We start from the raw sequence: 20,773 nt of genomic DNA on the forward strand, positions 1-20,773 counted from the left end.
ACACTGTTTGGCAAAACCATTTTTACTAATCCTAAAAAGCAAACTCTCTATCCTTTAGACGGTCGTTTTATCGACACTATTGTGTGATGAGACACAAGGAGAACATTTCTAAATGCAATTCTTATATCACATAAAACAATTATTTGAAAAAAGTGCTTTTTTAATATATTTTTGGACAAGAAAAGATTTGATCTTCTTTTAAACTAGTGCTCAAACAAATATGATTTAAAACTGACATTTTTTGTTCATTTTCATAATTTCAGTAAATAAATGACAGATAAGTAAGTAAAAACACGTCTACATTTCCTAAACCTTCAAATAGATAAAATGATAAGAGCCTTCTTAGGAGTTGACAGGTGGAATCTGTCTTATTTAAACCTTTAACATCATAGGGTCAAGTTTTTTCTTTGCTAATCAGGTGTACGGTGTCACAAATCTAAAGCGCTCTCCGAGGCCTTCACAAGTAAAAGGTTTCGATTCTTGTGAGTCTGCCATGAGATTTAAAAAGATTTCCAGATAGAAACAAATCATTATTCTATAAATGGTGCAGATTTTAAATAACTGTTAATTTTTCCTGCCTGCCACAGGAAATGTATCTCATTTTGAAGAAGTGAGGAAGAAATCAAAGCCTCCAAGTACCTGAAAATGTAATCATAGGATCTGCAGATAACTCTCGCAACCATCTGTATCAAAGATATCAGTCTGAGAGACACGCATTTGCAGTCTAAAAATAGAATTGGAACAAAACTGTAATTGGCCAGTGTCCATTTATACAGAAAGACAAGACCTATTGGAATAATGTGTTCAAAGATAACTGATCAGGAGCAGAAGCTTCTTCTAACTTAGGCACGGTGCTGGAAATGTTATGGCTTGGGGTTGCTTTGCCGCCTTAGACATGAGGCAACTTGCAGTCACTGATTCAACAAATAATTCTTTATCTTACCAAAGATTATTTAATTGAACATAAGAGGTTATCTTTAGAAAAGCTGGACCTCCTGGACAGGATTAATAATTTAAACACACTAGCAGAAAACAAAAAGAAAGTCCATGAAGTCCATAAAGAAGGATTATTAAAAATTAAGAATAATGACTGCAGAAATATATGTCTGCTAAAGAGAGCTATACTGACTCTTGAGATTAACACATACTAACTTTGACAAAAAATGTCCCATTTTAAATAATTTCTAAAAGCAATTATTTAAAAACATGTTCACAGGTAAAGATAATGAAAACTACTGCATGTGATTACTCTACCGCTGGGAATCTATGAATTTTTGGCACTTAAAATATGGTATTTATATGATAATAACATCATTTTTTAAATTAAATTAGAACAGAACAAAATCATTTTCTTTGCTTATGCTTTAGGAAAATCTATGCTTTAGGTTTATCTTGACACCTACTGGGTTTATGCAAATCAGTCAAATTAACACCTGCTTTTATAATAAGTAGAACATGCAGCAGCCAAAGCCATTTACAATTGTAAAAATAATTATAAAACATGCCAGTTTCACTGCCACTGCTAAGCTAGCAGGGTTGATGGTGAAGGTTTATCCTTGCATTGTTAAATTCTGTGTTTTTTCTAGAGATTTCTTTTGGATGTGAAATCCATAGGTAGGGGGAATAGCACGAGCCATTGTTATCTTTGCATGTATGCAAAATTAACACGATAATGGTCAACATAACACACACAGGCTGTGATGCAAATATTCAAAGTTGGTTGGGTTGTTTATTTTTGGCTCAGGGTCATAGGGAATCACTGGAAATGGGTAAAAGAGCCACATGAGGCTGCAACGCTGCAGTTTCAAGAGGAATAAGCCAAACACTGTACCAACCATGAAATAATAATTCGAGTCAGTTTTGAATTTAGCAACTGAAAAGATGTGTCCTTATATTCTATTATAAATAGGCTTTTGGAACAAAAGATGGTGGGGAGTACTGGAGGGTGGTTCATCATTCTGTGGAAGAGGCAAGTCATTTAATAGTTTAAGGATAACATTTCTCAGTGTAGAAACACAAAAAGAATGTGAAATTTTCATCATCTTCAGTGCTCACTATCATTAAACTGGGATAAATCTTTGTATGCAAGGGACAAGGCTGAAAACCAATGGCTGTGATGTTGAGTTTTGCCCTGAAGCAGCTGAAATCCAGTATCCAGAAAGCTTTAGAAACCACAGCAAGTGATGCCCACAGTTCTGAAACACTTAGAGCGTGTTGTTAAATGGAGAGGTGATGCAACGCGCAGTGGGAATCATGCTTAAGTGTTTCTGGCATCAAAGTCAAATTAAGCATATGTTTGGCTTTGGTTTTGTTTGTTTTTTGTTTTTTAAATCCCCCCTTCTTCTATTTATATTTTAAACTTTCTTGGAAACAGGGTTGCACAGAATATGTAATTAATCCCCTTCCACCACTGGGCCAGAAGTTAGTTAGCTAGTCCCTTTCTTTCATTATTTTATATCACAGTTTTAAGGAAAAAAGATAAAATCTTTATGAAGATGAAGCCTAAATGGCTCACTTTGATCGATACACTTTGTAATGTAAGCCTGTTTCAAAGAGAGCATTTTCCTTAATATGGAGATTTTTGAGGCACCAAAGAAGCACCGTCTATCTTCATGTAATAAGATAATCTGCCATCTACACTTAAGTCTCAGAATGCTTTAACACAAAGCTTACGACACATTAGAGCAAGTGCAAGAAATTACATTCAGCGTAGTTCAGATCACACAAAGCCTCTGCAAATCTAGCCACATCAATATTTCATTAGATGAAGAAAGTAACACAGATTTTTCTTTCCTAAGCACCATCTCAGTTGAACTACGATTGTGCTATCCTGATTTACAGACACAAAATAAAAGCAACAGTCATGTATTCTTTATATTTACCTATGTCAGAGTGCTCTGGTAGAGTGCCCTGTTGAAACCTGGCCAACAGCCAGAGAAAAGATAGATTACACACAGCCACATCCCCGTAGAGCTGCAGCTACAACAAATGCATGTTTACCTTTCTTGAATTAATTAACCCCCATGGTGTCTATTTCAAGGGAACTTTTCCAAATCAGGTTACTTCTTAGAGCACATAGATGAGCAAGAAATGAAAAGAAGTCACATGGGAGCTAGTCCGAAATCTGCCACCACGTGTCAAAACATCAAAGAAATTATTTGTGCTCAGTTCAAATATTAGTTTTTTGTGTGAGTGCTTTATCTGTGCTGGATAAAGTTGTGACAAATGTAACATTTGTGTGTTTGTCCCACTGCAGTCTCATTTTCACACACATGTATACACGAGCACATTCAGGACAACAAGGCTGCTAAATTTAATTATGGTGGATTTTAAAGAATTAATCTTTCAGTCAAAGAGAAAAATTTATTTGTGTGTTGCCACAGGGGTCAGAGGTCACGTGTGGGGTCAGAGGTCACATGTGGGGTCAGGGTTAATGCTGGATAGTGCAGAGGCCATATGCCAACACTGGGCCATGAATCTGTCTTCAGTGAAAAGGGCACAGAAGTGCCAAAGACTGAGTCAGACTGCAGAACAGAAATCACAGAGAGTGAATCTCATATTAACATTTTAAAAGTTCGGCAGCTGCTCTCATCCACAGTGACTTACAGCGAGCTGAAAGGTTAAATGTGCTAAAGTCCAGGGACATAATGTCACACAGGCATTGGTGAGGAAGGCAAATGGCAGTCACATAAGGAACGAGTGATACATACTTCATGATTCTGGTCATTTAGAATATTAAGAACCAAAGGGCAAGCAGCGCTCACCCTTTGAAATAATATAATAATCAGACAAGCACAGTTTTGAATGATTTCTACAGCTTTCAGCTGCACCTCCCTCCACTCATTCTCTTCTGTCATGGCGGGTGGAGCCTATCACAGCTGGCAGAGGCCAAGAGGCAGGGTAAACCCAGGTTGCCAGCCTGTCACAGCATCTGCACCTCCTGGCTTTCATCCACTGGAGCAGTGTGATGACAGACGAGACTGCTTATATATATTTTATATGCAGTAAGTGTTTCTGTGGTGATATATGATTATGGCTATTACATATGTTTTTGTTAAAAACTATACTTATGGACTGAAAGACAAGAAAAGATTTTTCCACACCAGCTGTGTAAGGTTTACAGGAATGCACCTGCAAGATCTTTTGACCAGACTGTGACTTAATTGGACTTCACTAAATGTCTGAACTAAATAAAGTTATAGCCTACTTTGAAATCTGAATTAGCAATAAGAAAATGCTTGTGAATTGAGTCCACATGTTGTTTTCATTAAGACTCAATCATCATCAGGAAAATGTTTACTGAGAACTCAGTGAAGGTGGCTATAGGTTGTTGGGGTTTGTTTTTTGTTTTGTTTTGTTTTTTTTGTTGTTGTTGTTGTTGTGGTTTTTTTTTTTTTTGGGGGGGGGGGGATGTATTGTACCAGTATCTATTTAAACAACAGACATCACCATCTGCTGCAAGTGGTTCAAATGCTCAAAGTACTCCTTCAGTCCCAACTTCCTTTTAAAGTCATTTTCACACTACTGTCTGTTAGTGCTCCTTTGATGTTATCAAACACAAAAAATCTATGACAGTCTAATGGTCTTGTGGATACAGGATGATTAAATAATGCATGACAAGGTTTGCAAGAGTGTATGCTGATATGTTGGTGTGCTGCCTGACAGTGTCTCATTAGAAGTAGCAAACAATACTAAACATCTATCAACATATACGTGACTACCAAACTCATTTTTTTAATAAGCAGTGTCATTGTGGTATTCTAGTTCATGAGCTGTAAACACACAGGCTTCCTCAAAATGTGCATTGATTACGACACAGCTGGTCCAGCCTACAATAAAGCTTAATGTTGCTTGACGTTAGCATTGTTGATGTTCTGTTGAAACTGCTTTAAATACAAGTGACTGAAATAAACTTACTGAGTTCCTCTTTGGAGAGGCTGCTGGTTCACTCTCTCTGGCTGTTTCTGAAATTTCATGCTGTTTAGTCGTCCTGAGTAAACTTAATAGTGTGTCACATCTGACAATGGCTCTCTGTCTTTAGCAACCACTGATAGCTAAACCATTTTAACTTGTTAGCTGTCCTCCATTGACCTTTGTTCTCCAAGCATTTCTTTTATATTTTTCCTTTTTCTATCCTTGCTTGGGTAGAGACATGATTCGGGATGTGGATTAGCAGTTACTAAAATACAATAAATTAGCTGTGCTGTGAATGCATCTGCAAGAGTGGGTGGACTAAGCCACTTTGCCTCATTTGTAAGGGATGAAAGAGGCATCAGAGAGCTTCACTAGTTTTTGGAGCCCAGGGTGCTTGGGTAGTCAACCTCCATCACCACACTTTATATTTAGTTGACAGAATAATAATAACTCTTAAATAAAATGTTACTATTTTTTATATAATATAATATTTTTTTTATATTAATCTTGTATTTTTTTTCTGTCAGCACTGAAAACTTCACAGAATTTTTTTATGTTAATATACTTTTAGAAAGGCCACTTAGGAAAATTGAACCGGGGTGTGCTGAGAATCCGGGTACAGTTATATCCTCCTGAGAATGTGTAATAGAATAGTTTTTGGTTGATATCTTATTTGACTTATTTGAGCTACTCTACTAAGATGTACTAAATACATTCTGGATCTTTAATTGAAATCTCATGTGTTTGCGTGGCAGGAACTCACAAACAAAAGTTCAATAATATTAATTTACCATGCGGGGATAGTTATTATTAAATCATTAAATTAAAGTTCTGCTTAAGGAAGTAATACAAGAAGCACGGAAACGGCTGACTGCCGCACACATATTTCCGGGTCTCTTCAGTTAGTGAGTAACCTTCCTAAGCAAATTTGCCAATTGAACCGCACCCCAGGGGTTGGGGGAAGGGGTGAGAGGGTGAGAGGGGCAGGAGTCACATGGGAACGAGTCAGGTTGCTGTCACATGGCTTGTGTTTGCAAGGCTGAGCCGACGGGAGGAGGGTTTTGGACAGAAGTTTGTGTAAGAAGAGAAACTGCGGTACTTTTTCATGTAGCTCTTTAACAAGTTGAAACGCCGAATCGGATCAAGGAGGAGCTGCTTTGTCCAAACAGACAATTATGGAAATCCCTGCCATAAATCTAAAGGTGAGGTTTACTTTCTGCGTTTCTGATTGCCTCGGCTTGTACGCTCAAACAAACGCTGGTTTTCAATGAAATGTCAGCTCTGTTCCTCAGTGGTAATTCCTCTGTGTGGCAACGACCTTCCTCTGCTTGTGACTCAGATCACAGTAAACTGCTGCTCTACTTTTTGCTATTAAGTAAGAAGTGTTTAAGGTAATGTTCAGGGGATACGGTCCCTGAAGGACATTTTTGAGTGGCAGCAGGTCCTTTGACAGAGGTCATTATTTAAACATATAAACATATTTATTTTCTCAAACACTTTAAACACTCATATGCAGTGAATTTGGGGGGAACTAAGGCATCAAAAAATAGTAGAGACAAACTATATTCTGTGATGAACATTAACTGATGAACTGATGCCTTTGATTAACTGTGAAACTGAACAGGGACAAAAGTGTCCTTGTGCTCTGTCCAAAGAATAAAATGGGTCAAATGTAATTTTGGACAGCTCTTTCAAGGATTATAAAACCTGTGATGTTAAAAGTAAGCTTGGAGGACACTAACACTAACTATTATCCTCTTTTCTGCAAGATGGTGCATTTTTATATTCATTTAGTGTGTTCAGTCATTCATTCATTTATCTCTTAAAGTTTTTTGAAATGAGTTAATTTTACTTTGTTTCACAGAATTGAAGGAAATCATATGTATAAAAAATGCAATTTGGCGAGGTTGAAAAAGATGTCTTCGGTCCTCTTAGAGACCTAAATTAAAAGATAAATCATTGCTGCAGATTAGCTGCACGCAGTGATTATTTGAAGTTTTTAACTTGTGTTTGAGTGATAGAGTTTCATCATTCTTATCTATACACTGGCTGTTCTGGGTCTCAGTTCAGTGTAAACACATTTTTGTCCTTCTCTATTCCAGGCCATCGTACTGGTGCACTGGCTGCTTACAGTCTGGTGAGTATGAGCACAGGCTTTTTTTTTCCACAAACCTGAGGAATTTCTCTCCTCTTTTGGCACACAGACACATGCTTATACTCCTGATTCAGGTCAACTCTTTCACCTACATGTCTCGTCCTCTGTGAAATCGCACGTAACTCTCCTGGGGTGTGTAAGAATCTGTCTCGTATGAATTGTGTGTTTCCTTCAGGGGGAGTATGGTGTGGCCGTCAGTGGCCTTCACATGGGCGAACTTTAGCGTTTTAGCAGTTGGAGTGTGGGCGATTGCACAGAGGGACTCAATAGATGCAGTGATCATGGTGAGTCTCTGCCTTCACTTCTTCATACGCTCTTATAGCATCATGTGACACATAAAGTAGTCCAACTTTAGGTGCAGTGCTGCATATCTGTGCTAACCTATTTGTCTGTGGAATCTAGGGCATTCTGTGAGCATCCCTTTGAAAAAGAGCCCTTAATTTACCACAGTACAGTAGCTGAGGCCCTCAGACAGTTTAAAATGGCTCCTTAAGCAAATGTAATTTAAATGTTTGAAGTTTCAGAATTGTCAACCCTTATCATACCGTAACTCTGAACCCGTGACTGGTGTTTCCATTGTACATTAGTGACATCAGCTGACTAAGGGGAAAAAAAACTAAACAAAAGTGTGACTTCAGAATTGTTTTTTGATTGTGTTCTGAAGCAAGAACAGCTTTTAATGAGAGCTGTTATCAGATAGAAGGAAAACTTGTGCAGTTGGCTCTTCTGTCTGTCAGAGGAAACTATTAAGCGCCTCATCCTGACTGTGGGTCAGCAAAAGTACTGAGCCCTTCTCATAGACTGTATATAGAAGATGGCCACAATGGTTTGTGGTTTTTCATGGCTTTAGTTTTGGATTGAGTTTCACATTCTGGCTTTGGCTGTGTTCATTTTTTTTTCAAGTCAAATCTGACCATATTAACATGAGCAGGCAGGGTACCTTCATAAAGTGTTGTAATATTAAATGGGATGCTTATTCTGACTTGCATCAAAACAGGCTTAAAATTACTCAAGTGTGTTTTTGTATGATTGAACACTAAACAACACCAGATGTCAAAATGCTTTATGCATTTCTGCTGTAACGTTGGACATTTTAGCATGGGACCTGATTGGCCTGTGAAGCCAACCTCAGGGGCTGCAGCTTTTGGTGCTTCAGCTCTTATTTCATTTTTCAGCCCCAGAGGTTGCTGCATTTTAGTTGTGTGTTCACTGCATAAATACTTTTATGCTGATGCAAAATATTTGTTACACTCTAAATCTTCGTGTCCTTGTAATGGACGGATTCTTTCAGTTTCTGTTTGAATGATGTGGTTACTTGGTTTGTTTTAGTTAAATAAAATCTTTACTGCAATTGATGGGAAATTATATGAATCTCAGGGGGCTATGTAGCTTTGTGGATGACTCTAACCCACTATGACTAACTTTAACTGATAGATTTAACAAAACTATACTTAAAGTCCACCTTTGTCCAGGCTTTGAGTGTTTGAAATGAAGAGATGAATCTTGAGCAAAATAGCTGTCTACTTTGTTATTCTTTGACAGTAACCAAAATGTCAGTTTTGGCTTGACAGTTTGACAGTACTGGACTCTGTCACCGTACTGAACTTAATTTAGAATTATAGACGCTGGGATGTAACCACAGGGGAGCCTTTTACTTTGTGCACATTAAAGTCCAATGTCATATTCACTCATGTCCAAGATCTATCAAGAAAAAACACTGGTGCACAACTAATTGATAAGCAGGATTTCTTAGCACTGAGTGGTATTTTAAATTGGATCAATCACCCGCCCAATCAGCTGCAGGTAATATAGCCCACTGTATATCTTTTCCAGTATGGTTAAGTCCTGGCAGCATTTTTCTCAGGTGCCTTAAGTGAATTCACTTATTTTCAAGTGTTTAACTAATAGCATGTTTAACTCATATTTAATTATTTTTTTATTGGAAAGTTATTTCTCATTTAACAATATGGATATTGACTGTCCCAAATTATAAAACAAGATCTTGTGTTTTTTGTTTGGTTTTTTTTACTCTTTTTGTAATGGCTGGCCTCAAAAATCTTTTTCCAGAACATGTATACTATACTTTCGTTTTATTTTTTCATATCACACCCATATATAAGTTAATATCCTTCAGCAACCAAATGACTTCATTTTCCATGTTACAATTATGTCGCTTTACATGTCTCTTTTGTGTGCTCCCTGTAGTTTCTGATAGGGATGATTTTGACAATATTGACCGACATCGTCCATCTCGGGATATTCTACTCACTCGGTGACTCGAGCGACTTGTTTCGCTTCGGCGCAGGGATGACCATCCTCAACCTGCTGCTCAAACCCATTTCCTGCTTCTTTGTCTACCAAATGTACCGCGAGCGAGGAGGAGATTACAACATCAACTTTGGTAAGTACGACTAGAAGGGTCACGTACAGTAGCATAAAACATTTCGAGATTTGAAAGGATTTTGGCTCAGGTTCCTCAGTTTTTCATTTTGTTGTCATGAAAGATGTGAAAAGGTAATGAAAGCAGAAATACATACACAACACAGAGGGTACATCTCCCAGTATAATTTCAGAACTAGTGAGAAAGTATCTAAAATACCTGAGCCTACCCACCGCTTTACAACCAAAGCTAAGGTATGGAGTAATGCATGTGTCCAAGGGCACTTTGATGTCTTCCTTGTGTTGTTTTATGCCGTTTGCCATGAAAAGCCTGCTGAGAGCAGCAACCTGGCAGGACGCTGAGCGAAAGCGCTGGCAGATGATTCCACCGTCAAACTGATTAGTTACAGTCACAAGACTTAAAATGCAGAGAAATATTTGAGCTGCAGCTCGGCCAGTCAAAGAAACCCTTTCTCAATGAAATGTTTATTACATTTGTGTGTCATCCTGGCAACCAGTTTATACTGCATGGAGAAACACATTAAGCCCATGCAGGCCTACGAGTGTATGATCTGCCATGATAGCACATGGACAGAAATAGCACAGGAGTGATGTGGAAAGAAACACAGATGGACTCAAATCTGATGAACACAGAAAGAGACACTTTGTGTTGGTACTGACTTTTGGGTGTATAGCGTTCTGTTTGCAGGCAAACATCTAATAAGCACGCTAACAAGTGAAGGGATGTTTGATCAAGTGTGTGTGGTCATTGATTTGTAGACTTTACTTCTCTCTGCTGAGAGCTTTTCCATTAGAAATCCCACTGAGCTTTGACGTCCGCTGGACTCTTAAATCCCGGAAAATGTTTCTCATTCATTAGCGATTGATCCATAATAAGAGCAACAACAACACAAATGGGAAAAGTAAAACCACATATTGTTGGTGTAATGCAATTTTATTACTATTAATATTAGTATTATAGGCCAAAATACTATGTTATTTCATGTCACGCTGGGTAAAGTAATGAAATTTCTCTTGCATTGCGACCCAAAACTGCAGTTGACAAAATATATTTCCTGCATGCTTGGCAGATAATTGAATATTGATGAATGTGCTCTCTCTGTGGTTTTACTTTACCGCCACATTCACACAGCAGGTACATCCATTAGAATGTGTAATGACTGATGAAAGCGGCTAATGTCAGTTTCAGACTATGTGAGTTTTAATTGCTGCCTGATTGCGTTGTTGGCATTTATATGGTTCCCCGCTGCACTGAGCACTCTGGGAACCAGACAATCAAGTGTGTGTGAGTGAACTGTTGATTCAGGTATTTGGGGCTCCCAGAATTTTGATTGATGGACCTCTTATGGTGGTTGAATTACTCTGAGTTTGTGTATTAGACTTAAGTTTTACATCCAATGAAGCAAAAACTGCACATTTGAGCCGTCACACTTTTGCAGTCAGTCAAAGTGACTGTGGTCATTAAACCAACCACAGCTTAGCACCTATAAACAGGCAAATCCAGACTGTCAAAGCACATAGAGGTGAGGCACGTACTTTACATGGGTAGATGAAAGCATTGAAAAAGAACAGCAAGTATTAAGCTGTGATTTTGTTTACACTGTGAATGATTGTCAGGTAATTAAAAGCCATAAGAAAAATTGAAAGGAAAAGATGCCTTCTCATTTGTGAGCCATAGATGGTAGCATTTTTTTATGTACATCTTGTTTTTAATGGGTTGGGCCCTATTTTGTCTTCAGACCTGCCTTAATTCTTCATGGCATAGATTCAACACGGTTCTGGAAACATTTTTCAAAGATATTGATCCATATTGACACGACTGCATCACACAATGTTGCAGATTTGTCAGCTGAATTTCCTTTTCCATCACATCCCAAAGGTTCGTTCTTAGATTGAGATCTCGTGGCATTACAGTGAGATCACTGTAATCTTCAAGAAACTATTTTGTGATGATTTGAGGTTTGTGAGATTCCAACTTATCCTGCTGGGTAACTTGGCAGCTCTCGTGCAGTAGGAATTGAGGCTTATTAGACAGGGCACCCTTTTTTTACAGTCTTCTGTAGTCCAGTTTAAAATTGTAGCCTCATTTTACTGTTCTTAGCTGAGGGGAGTGGTGCCTGCTGCTACTGTAGCCCATGTTACAAGTTTGAAGGGTTTCAAATTCAAATTCAAATTCAAATTTTATTTGTCACACACACACAACCATACAAAGTATGACATGGGGTGAAATGTTTGTAGCTGTGCAATGCCCGACTATTAAATGACAGAAAAAAGTTTTACAGTATTTACAATTTACAGGTTACTACAAAAATTTACAAATTAACTTAGAAATTTACAGTAAAAAATGTGCAAATAGCAGAAAGAGATTATAAAGATTATAAATTATAGGAAGATTGTTGTTGTTGTTGTTGTTCTGCACACCTTGGTTGTAATGAGTTGCTTTTGCCTTCCTATCAGCTTGAAGCACTCTGGCCATTCACTTCTGACCTTCTGGCATCAACAAGCTACAAAAAAAAATGTGGGCATTTTTTTAGAGTGAAAAGGCTCCATCTTTGAGTTTAGTATCCTATTTATGTTTACGGCTAACTGCAATCATTTTGAGGTTTTAAATTGGCATTAGAAAAAGCCATTTATTAATGGTTTGAATAACTTCATACCTCAGACTGTGCCAGTGTTATCCAGGGTCGTATTTGCTAAAGAGACTTAGCAAGTGCTTAAAAACACACACACAGATAAGATTAATTTTTATCTCTGCGTTTGTGTAGTGTGATTTTTAATCGTGTGCATGCAAAGACTATTGTAGACAGACCAAATAGCAGTCTGAACAGTTTCCACATCATACAGTAAATACTAGGCCTAACGCCTACCAGGGACCTTTAAGCTTTAGCCAACAAATGCATATTTAAGACTGTTTTTAGGAGTCTCATTTTCATACAGTGCACCTCAAGACATTGAAAAGTCAGTAAAAACTCTGCAGCCAGGGAAACTAAATACAACAAACGACTGGAAAATTGACGGTTGGTTGCTAGATAAACATAACAAGTCTGAAATGACAGACTCATCTTTTAAACACTTATCATTAATTTTGAGCAATGAGTCTGCTGCCATTATGTGTGAACTGTACCAGAACTGTGCCGTGATGTTAAGTGCAACAGCCTTGCTAGCAATAACTAAGTAAATTGCAGCTTAGCAGACTGCCTGTCATGCATTACCCTTAAATTAATGTGCTCCTAAATTAAATTAATGTGCACTCCTTAAATATTTGTTCCCAACTTAAAATGTCATTATTTTTCTTGCATGTCATCCTTTGCTCTTTGGCATACCTTACTGTCACACCTTAGTATTTATTTTTTGTAAAGGCTGATTTTTGTTGTTGTAGTTGGAATTTGATCATTTCTTCTTCTCTTCTCTTCTCTTCAACCTTTTGACCTCTCAGACTTTGAGACCTCTGTGGACAGTCGATGCACTACGGACAGTGCTGACAGTGCCTTTATTGGGCGCCGCTATTGATTCCTGGCCTCTTCCCTTTTTACAGTTTCTCTCCTCCAATCATCCTCTTCCAACTCCTTCTATGCAGGAAGTAAGATTCCATATCAGGCTGCAGGATGATAAAGAGAAATAGATTTTTTTTCCCCTTTTGTATTTATTTCTAAACAATCATCCTGTCAGTGTTCTGTTGTCCATCTCTTTGTGGGTTTTTTTTTATCTGTCTTTTAATTTGACTGTTCCCACCTTCAGTAAGCCCACACCTGCCTGCATTGCTATGTTTGTTTGTAGAGATTGCTCTTATGCAAACACTATTTATTGTGTTTTAGGAGTTTATATGTTTCTGAAAGTTTGCATCAGCTATATGTTTTATTCAGGTTTTTAGTCTCCAGATGCCTCATTTGTGCTCTTGCATTGTATTTGCATGTATTTAAAGCAGAGCTGCATGATGCTGCACATTCTAAAATGAGCCTAATTAAAATCAACATGATGTGATGTGATACTAGACAGTGAGTATGGCCTGGTTTTATGCACACGCTTTGTTGAGCTTTATGTGATGCCATCCTTTGGTCAATCTTTGGGCTATTGCTAATATTCCCACACAGCTGCAGTGAAACCAGATTTCTTGTTTTACTGGCATTAAAGGTGCATGTTTGTCACCACAGTTGGACTGTGGACTGTGCAGAAGTGCTGTCTTTGAAACGCCAAAAGGGGATAGTTGATATTCTGGCCATGTCCGAGTCAGGACTGTTTGTTGTAGATGCTTCATATGAAGTCCCTTTATAAAAATCTTTCATAAACGTTCCCACCTATAATACAGCAAGGAAGCTATATCCTCTGGTAAATTTTTATTTTTTTTAATAATCTTGATTATTTGACTGCTGACAGAAGGACAAGAGATTTTTCATGTTCAGTCTCACATCAGTGAAGTTCCCGTGCCCAGACTCTTCTCAAAATGACTAATCAAACAGTCGTGGGGAAATGGGAGGAATTTCTTCTTCCATCAAAGAAGGATTCTGAATAAAAGTGGCTGTTTTCTCAGTCTACCATTCATCAGAGCGAGTGTGTATTTTTAATGTATGCTGGTAATAACAGATTCAAGCACTGTCATTTATATTTCTACAGACATGGCTGGGCACTTGACTCAAGATAGCAAATCTGCATAACCGTTTCATGAATCTGTGTGTAAGGAGAAAGGGGGAAAAAATAAAGAAAAATATTTGAGCTTTCTGGGTGCCAGTACTTTAAATATGTATATCAACAACAGTCCAGTCTCCAAGGTCCATGATTAGATGTGGTTAAAAATGATAACTGGTGTTGAAGACTTGTGGCTTGTCTCTGCAGGTTTCCCTTCTGTATCACGAAACCGAGATGCCTATCAGTCCATTGACCAGCAGGATGGCTCCTCTACCTCAGGAAATCCCTTCAACCAGACCCCGGACAGCAAACCAGGAGTTCGCACTTACTGAACCAAGCAGCCGTTGAGCAATGCAGTGTTTTCCTTTCAGCAACACCTGCCCAGCACTTTGGGACAAGTATTATAATCGATTCTGTGTCGTCCCTGTTTTGTACAGTTGGCGTGTAACTCTGAAAGTTTTATTATGCTAAGTAGTCATCTGTTTGAACTTCAGAGAGAAATGTGGCATAATTACACCCATTTTCATTTCAAACTTTGGCACATACCTGCTGAACGCACGCAGAGGAAAAACTGTTCTCCCATTCCCATGCTGTGATGCCGTACTTTTCACCTTCTATTTTTAGTAGACAGGTGTTGAATCGAACTGCTGTGTCTACAGCGGTTTTGTTTTCTGTTACCTTTTTTTATTTCCCACAAATGTGGTACTTTCGGATGCTAAGAGTCCGTTTCTCATTTTGTAAGCAGTAGATTAATATTTTTCAATTGATTTTTTTATTTTAAATATTACAGTTCTGGTGACTAGAATGGAGGTTTTTGACTAAAGAGAAATGAAATTAATGTCCATTGCTGTGCCTTGGAAGTTAACCTTTGGGTGAAAAAAATACAAAAGCAATGTGAAATTTGAACTGCTTCAACCAAACTGAATGCATGGCAAGAACTGTAGTTAATGTTTCATCTCCTAACGTGGCATGAAAATACACTCACTGCAAAGCAGATGGGCCCTATTCATTTATGCTGATATTTAGTTTCTTCATACTAAGACTTTTTTCATATCAAGCTGCCAATCTACCAAAATGTAAAATATAGAGACTGCTGATTTTGTAGCATCACATAATCGTCAGTTAATGATTATTAAAAAAAGTAAACGATTGTTTTCTTTGTTATTCTAATAGTTGCAAGTAAGTATGTAAAACCTGTTTACAGTATATACAGTAAATTACAGACCACGCCATACTGATATGTTAGAATATGTCTGCTGTGTAGGCACAAGAGATATGAGAAAGTATTATTACAGTAAAAGTGTTCAAAGCTTGAAATGTTCACATCAGCACTGTGGTTACTGAAAATGTGCAACACGTCGTTCACTGAGCTTTTCAAGAAGTGTGTACTCTCAGTTTTTGTTGGCAGATTGTCCGACTATGGTAGCGATATGAGTGTAAAGAAAAGCAGCTACAGGGATTGCATCATTTGGACAATTTGGACTCGGTTCACTTTTGAAAGTGTTACAAGATTGGAGTTTTGTGTTTTTTGAAATCCTGATAAACTGTGTGACTAAATGGAGATGTGGTAACTATACTGGTCACAGTATAGAGATGTGAAATTATGCATGCCATAGTAGCGTGACATATAGATCACAAGACACGCCTTACTTGCAGTTACTAAAGAGCTTGTAAGAAGCATACTAAATAATGCAGAGTTGCAGTTTGCTGTATTGCTTATGTAAAGTTATAACTTCTAAAGTTTACTTACTTAAGTTAACTTACTTAAAGTTGTATTTTGAGAAACTGTTTTTGCACCACAAGAAATGCAGGTTACCATAAGTTAACAAGAATAATTTAATTAAGCCAAATGTTTAATGTAATAGCCTATTTATGTTATTTATCAAGCCTTTACGTTAGGTTTAAACAGACATTACTGCTGTTGCTACTAAGAATTTCTATAATTAAGATAAAAAAAATAACACTTAACTCACAAATCACAGGCTGAGGCTACTTTCACTATAGCATGGCCCCCACGTACCTGTATTCAGCCCTGGCAACATCTGGATCGTGTCCTTGGGCTTTCCTTGCAGACTTGGATCAAGGCATCAGTGAGCTTCTGGACAGACTGTAGTCCAGGTTCAGCATCACAGTTCATAAAGTCTGGATTCAGGCCTGTGGAACATGAGGGCCAGTCAATATCATCAGTGCCTTCATCATTCAGGGAGCTGCCTATGCACGTTTGCCATATGAGTCATTGTCCTGCACCAGGTGGTACTTAGTGCACCAAGATAAGGTCTGACAGTGCGATTGAGGATTTTATCCAGGCACCTAATAACAGTCAGGGTTGGTTAGCACATTCAGGTCTGTGCAACCCTCAAAGGATATACCTTCCCATATGTTTGCTGTCATGCTTGCACATGTTGCATAGTTTTTGCCGTCGCATCTCTAGATTTTTTTGTGAACCACCTCTAATTTGTAAGGAGAACTGGATGTAGCTGAGGGTTCTGGTGTTCTCTGCCACCGGGCTGTGAGCAGAGGTCCCACACATCATGCTTTCATTCCACCCTCGTGGATTCTGATTCTGAGAGTTTGGTGTGAAACATACACAAGTAGCCTGCCAGAGGCCTTTTGTTGTGCTCTGGTAGTGCTCCTCTTGTTCCTGCCCACATAAAGGAGCAGGTACCGGACCAGCAGCTGAATTGTTGCCCTTTTAGAGCAATGTCTTTCTTTTGTGTTTAATGGTCAATCTCCTCCACACCTCTGAGTGTGCAGGAGACACACAGTTAACATGGTGTGGATGAAAATACCTGAAGGAGTGGGCCTGAGTGGGCTGCAGGTTTCATCTCCTAGCAAAAAAGAAAATGAAAACATCGGTCAGAGGGATCTATGATCTGTGGCCTCCACGTGTCATTCGCACAAAATCAGGTGAAACTGATTAAGAATTATGTGGAAGTTTAACTGATTCTGTGATGATCAAGTGTACCCTTATTTTTTTATTTTTTGTTTTGCACAGTCCATTTTCTTGCAATTTAATTGTTTTTCTTTTACCTTCTCTCATATACCTAGTTTCTCTCATCCTGCTCCACTAACATAGATCTTTACCATTCATTTGTACCCCCGTCACAGAAGACAAGAAAAGAAATTCATCTTCCTGTCCTCCATGCACTAAACCATTTTTGCACTCCACTGTGCATGTTCTGAGAGTCACACTACTTTCAATTTTGGCACATTTTGAAAATTCACGCTACAATGAGTGAGTTAAAATGACACAAATGTTTAATACACACAAAAGAATCATGAAAGTGAAGGATTCGTTCTCCACTGCCTCCCTCAGCACAATTATAAAAATTCAAGTGACACAGTTGTACACGCGTGGAATGTAAACCACCTCATTAGCATTTTTTACCCACACCTCTGGTGAAAACAGGTGTGGCTCAGTAAATTATGTTGTAAATGAAAACATTTTATATACTCTAAAAGTAGTAAGTTAACAGATTATGAACCTGCAGTCAAGGTTTTTGTCACTAAGGGCTTTTATTATGATGAGGTAGTTAGCTTAAATGGTTTATTGTCCTCAAATGTGCAGGCTGTTGAGCTGAAAGCCCTTGAGCTGAGAGCTTTGTCATCTGTTTGTAGATTGTAGTACCTTGTGGGCTTCTTTATAAAGCAGGGAAATTCAGTTTCTGCCACAATAGTATTGTTGAGTTTAAAAAAATGTTACAAAACGGTGTAAAATTTACATAAAAATAGAATTAAATGATTTAAAAATTATATAAACTTCATGTAAAAGAAAGAACATTTCAAAAGAGTCTTTCAGAAATAAAAATGGGGACAGTTCACCAATTTGTCAAAGACTGCAAATCAGTATATTCAAAGTATTTGCTCATCATCTATGGTGCGCAATATTAAAAGACTCGTAGGATTGGCCAGATTCCATACACAAGGACAAAATCAAAACACAACGATTATGATCCACAGGGAGCAGTCGTGTAAAATAGACACGATTCTGTAGTGGTGTATGCAATGGAAATCACTGCATGAGCTCAGGATGCTTCAAACAATATTAGTTATGTATTCAGTAAACAGTTTCTTCTTGCACTGGTAAGTGCAACCTCTACCATTTAAAGACAAAAAAATATGATCCTAAAGCACTGTCACCTTTTTAGGGAGCTCAATTAGGATGCACTGAGATGAAGAAGCTGCTGTGTGCACATACCAAGAGGTTAACAGGTCAAAAAAAGTAAACTCTTAAACCTCTTGGAATAAACACCACATATTTTAACATCCACGCATCCATTCTCTTCCGCTTATCCTCGTCAGGGTCGCAGGGGGGCTGGAGCCCCTAACATAGGGCGTGAGGCAGGGTACGCCCTGGACAGGTGGCGCCAGTCTAATAGAGACAGACAATCAGTCACACTCACACCTAATTTAGGTTTACCAATTAAGCTAACACAAACAAGGGAAGAAAGGCCCCTACCAGGTGGTGGAATCCAACTCAGGACCTTCTTGCTGTGAGGCAACAGTGCTGATCACCGCACCACTGTGCTGCCCTATAGTGAATGAGTTTTTTCCCTCTATAAATTTTACTCTCTACTGTTTGGTTGGCTAGATGGTTGGTTTAGGATAATAAATGATTGATCGCATTGATGAGATTGTGACTTACGCACTGTACTGCCTTATTCAGCCTTGTTGTCAAAAGACACCTTTGAGGTGATGGCTGAAAAGTTTTGAATATACAAAAACACAAGTGAAGTTTGCAACACTTTCAACTTGGCACTCCACTGTTTTAAAAGAGACAAACATATATGAGCAACCCCCCAACTATAAACATGGAGGCAGCAGACACATTTTTTTTCTCATGTTATTTATCTGCCATATTGTAGGTCATCCAGGAGGGATGTCAGCCAACAGCAAGCCATGAAACTGAAAGAACCAAACAGCACAGTTAATATGTTCTCAGCATACAAAGCAGGCTCACGATTGCAGTTTAAGTTGAGTTGATTATTCACACCTGGGGAAGATGTTTAATTCATTTGGTCAAATGATTTAAGGATACGGTCAAAAACAAGGTACCGTGATGATCTTTGAAAAGTAATTTCCTTTTTTTTTTTTCTTGTGATAACAGCTAGCTGAGGACAAAATGTATAGATAACCTGTGAAAGATAGAATGAGAGGCTGTGGCTTTAAAAGAGAAAGGGGAAAAAAAATAACGTATGAAGATGACAGAGAGTGAAGGTGCACCAGAGGAGGTGGGGGAGGAGGTATGGCCACGAGCTCAACAAGCTGTTGATTAATAAGGAGCTGCAGGACTGCCTCTCCTGAGCCTTGCATGCATGCAGGTTTAACACATCCTCGGGCTCACACATGATTCCTCTGAGTCAAGGACACGCTCACTCACTGCCATTGTGGTTCTATGCAATAAAACCAACTCAATTTGTCAGCTCTGTTATTGCATTAACCATGATCCCCAGAGAGGTCTGAAAAAAATGAATGCGTGGGCATCAGGACTGCAGACTTCCAACACCAATTTTCAGCATCTTTAGGTGTCCAATATTTCTGAAATGAAACTGGCCTGTAGGGTTTTTAAGGGAATTTATGTTGTTAAGTGAGCTACGTTTTTATTCCTCCATATTTTTTATTTAGAAAATCTGCTAATTTCTCTGTGGTGACTGAGATAAATGATGGCATTACTACAGTTTCATTTTTTTTTTTATCTCTAATGAGATACATTTGAATATAAGAATTAGTAACACAATCTAGTCTGTTAGCTTAAATTTACAGTTTATGTTATGGTGATTTTACGTATTCCATACACTCATTTTTCATTTATTTTTGCCCTTCTTTCTCTTGTTAGTCTTTACTGTTTTCTCTCTAATCCTCAAACAAAAACTCAGGTTAAAATAAATTTCTATTTATAAATGTGATTTCTGTGTAAATACAAAGGAAAAAATATTTTTAATGACATGCTTTCAGCTGAGGGTGAGGGTAAAAATGTGACCCTGAAAGCAACTAGGGTCAACCTGACTCCCTTGGCTGTGTTCCTGGGTAAATTATACAACATGGGGGCAGTGAGTGATAAAATATATATATATATTGACAAGCTCAAGCTGACAAGTCTCTAATTGAGTCTAGATGCACAGGAGAAAGAATCTTTGGCTTTCATAGATGATAAGTTATGGAAAGCGTTACTTTGATATCTTAACCCTCCACCTGCTGTCTGGAGTTCTTCGGCAACCAGCAATAAGAAAACTACAAAAACAAAACAACAACAACAAAAATGCTCAAAAGTCCTCTGAGATTAAAAAGTGTTTACATGTGAAATTGATCCAGCAGTGACATTTTTATGCCTCAGGCATCTTGAGTCCCCTAGGAGAGCGCTCTCAACCCTTGACCTTTTCACACTGCAGCCTTGTGCATCTGCCACCAGCGATAACGGCATCAAAATTGATTCCAATTACCCTCCAGTCCACACAAGCCTGAAGAGAAGGGGGTCAGCAAACCCCTGCCCATTAAGCAAGGACTGATTTATTTGCTGGATATAAAATAAAACTAAGTAAACACAGTGAAAACAGAGTCAATGTTTCTCGGGGTTATTTCACAAAAATAAATCTGGAAAAAGGTGCTACTTCAGCCCTAATTTCAGTTCAGTTAAACAGTTCTGAAACCATTCTGCAAAGGCAGTTTGGTTACGACAATCAC

The 20,773-nt window shown here is 38.2% G+C and overlaps 1 protein-coding gene across 2 annotated transcripts; it reads left to right on the forward strand.

Annotated features, from left to right (window-relative positions):
- The first annotated feature begins 66 nt into the window (after positions 1-66).
- Positions 67-15,242, forward strand: agtrap (angiotensin II receptor-associated protein). 2 transcript variants are annotated; one of them, XR_014800290.1, is made up of 6 exons: positions 67-6,116; positions 7,017-7,051; positions 7,245-7,353; positions 9,275-9,470; positions 12,906-13,049; positions 14,300-14,388. XR_014800290.1 is itself a non-coding variant. In XM_084929161.1 (5 exons), the coding sequence occupies exons 1-5, from the start codon at positions 6,090-6,092 to the stop codon at positions 14,422-14,424; spliced, it is 492 nt and encodes a 163-aa protein (XP_084785287.1). In that variant the 5' UTR covers positions 67-6,089; the 3' UTR covers positions 14,425-15,242. The 2 variants fall into 2 exon arrangements, 1 of the variants encoding a protein (XP_084785287.1); XM_084929161.1 differs by lacking the exon at positions 12,906-13,049 and having other exon boundaries at positions 14,300-15,242.
- The last annotated feature ends 5,531 nt before the right edge of the window (positions 15,243-20,773 follow it).

This window comes from Perissodus microlepis, chromosome 5 (assembly GCF_051167445.1).
Source record: "Perissodus microlepis isolate ML-2025 ecotype Zambia chromosome 5, ASM5116744v1, whole genome shotgun sequence".
Classification (NCBI taxonomy): domain Eukaryota; kingdom Metazoa; phylum Chordata; class Actinopteri; order Cichliformes; family Cichlidae; genus Perissodus; species Perissodus microlepis.

Excerpts from the sequence above, each read along its gene's own strand:
- agtrap (XM_084929161.1), top strand. The coding sequence starts at position 6,090 with ATGGAAATCCCTGCCATAAATCTAAAG. Across the intron at positions 6,117-7,016 it reads TCCCTGCCATAAATCTAAAG|GCCATCGTACTGGTGCACTG; the intron begins GTGAGGTTTACT and ends TCTCTATTCCAG. Across the intron at positions 9,471-14,299 it reads AGATTACAACATCAACTTTG|GTTTCCCTTCTGTATCACGA; the intron begins GTAAGTACGACT and ends TTGTCTCTGCAG.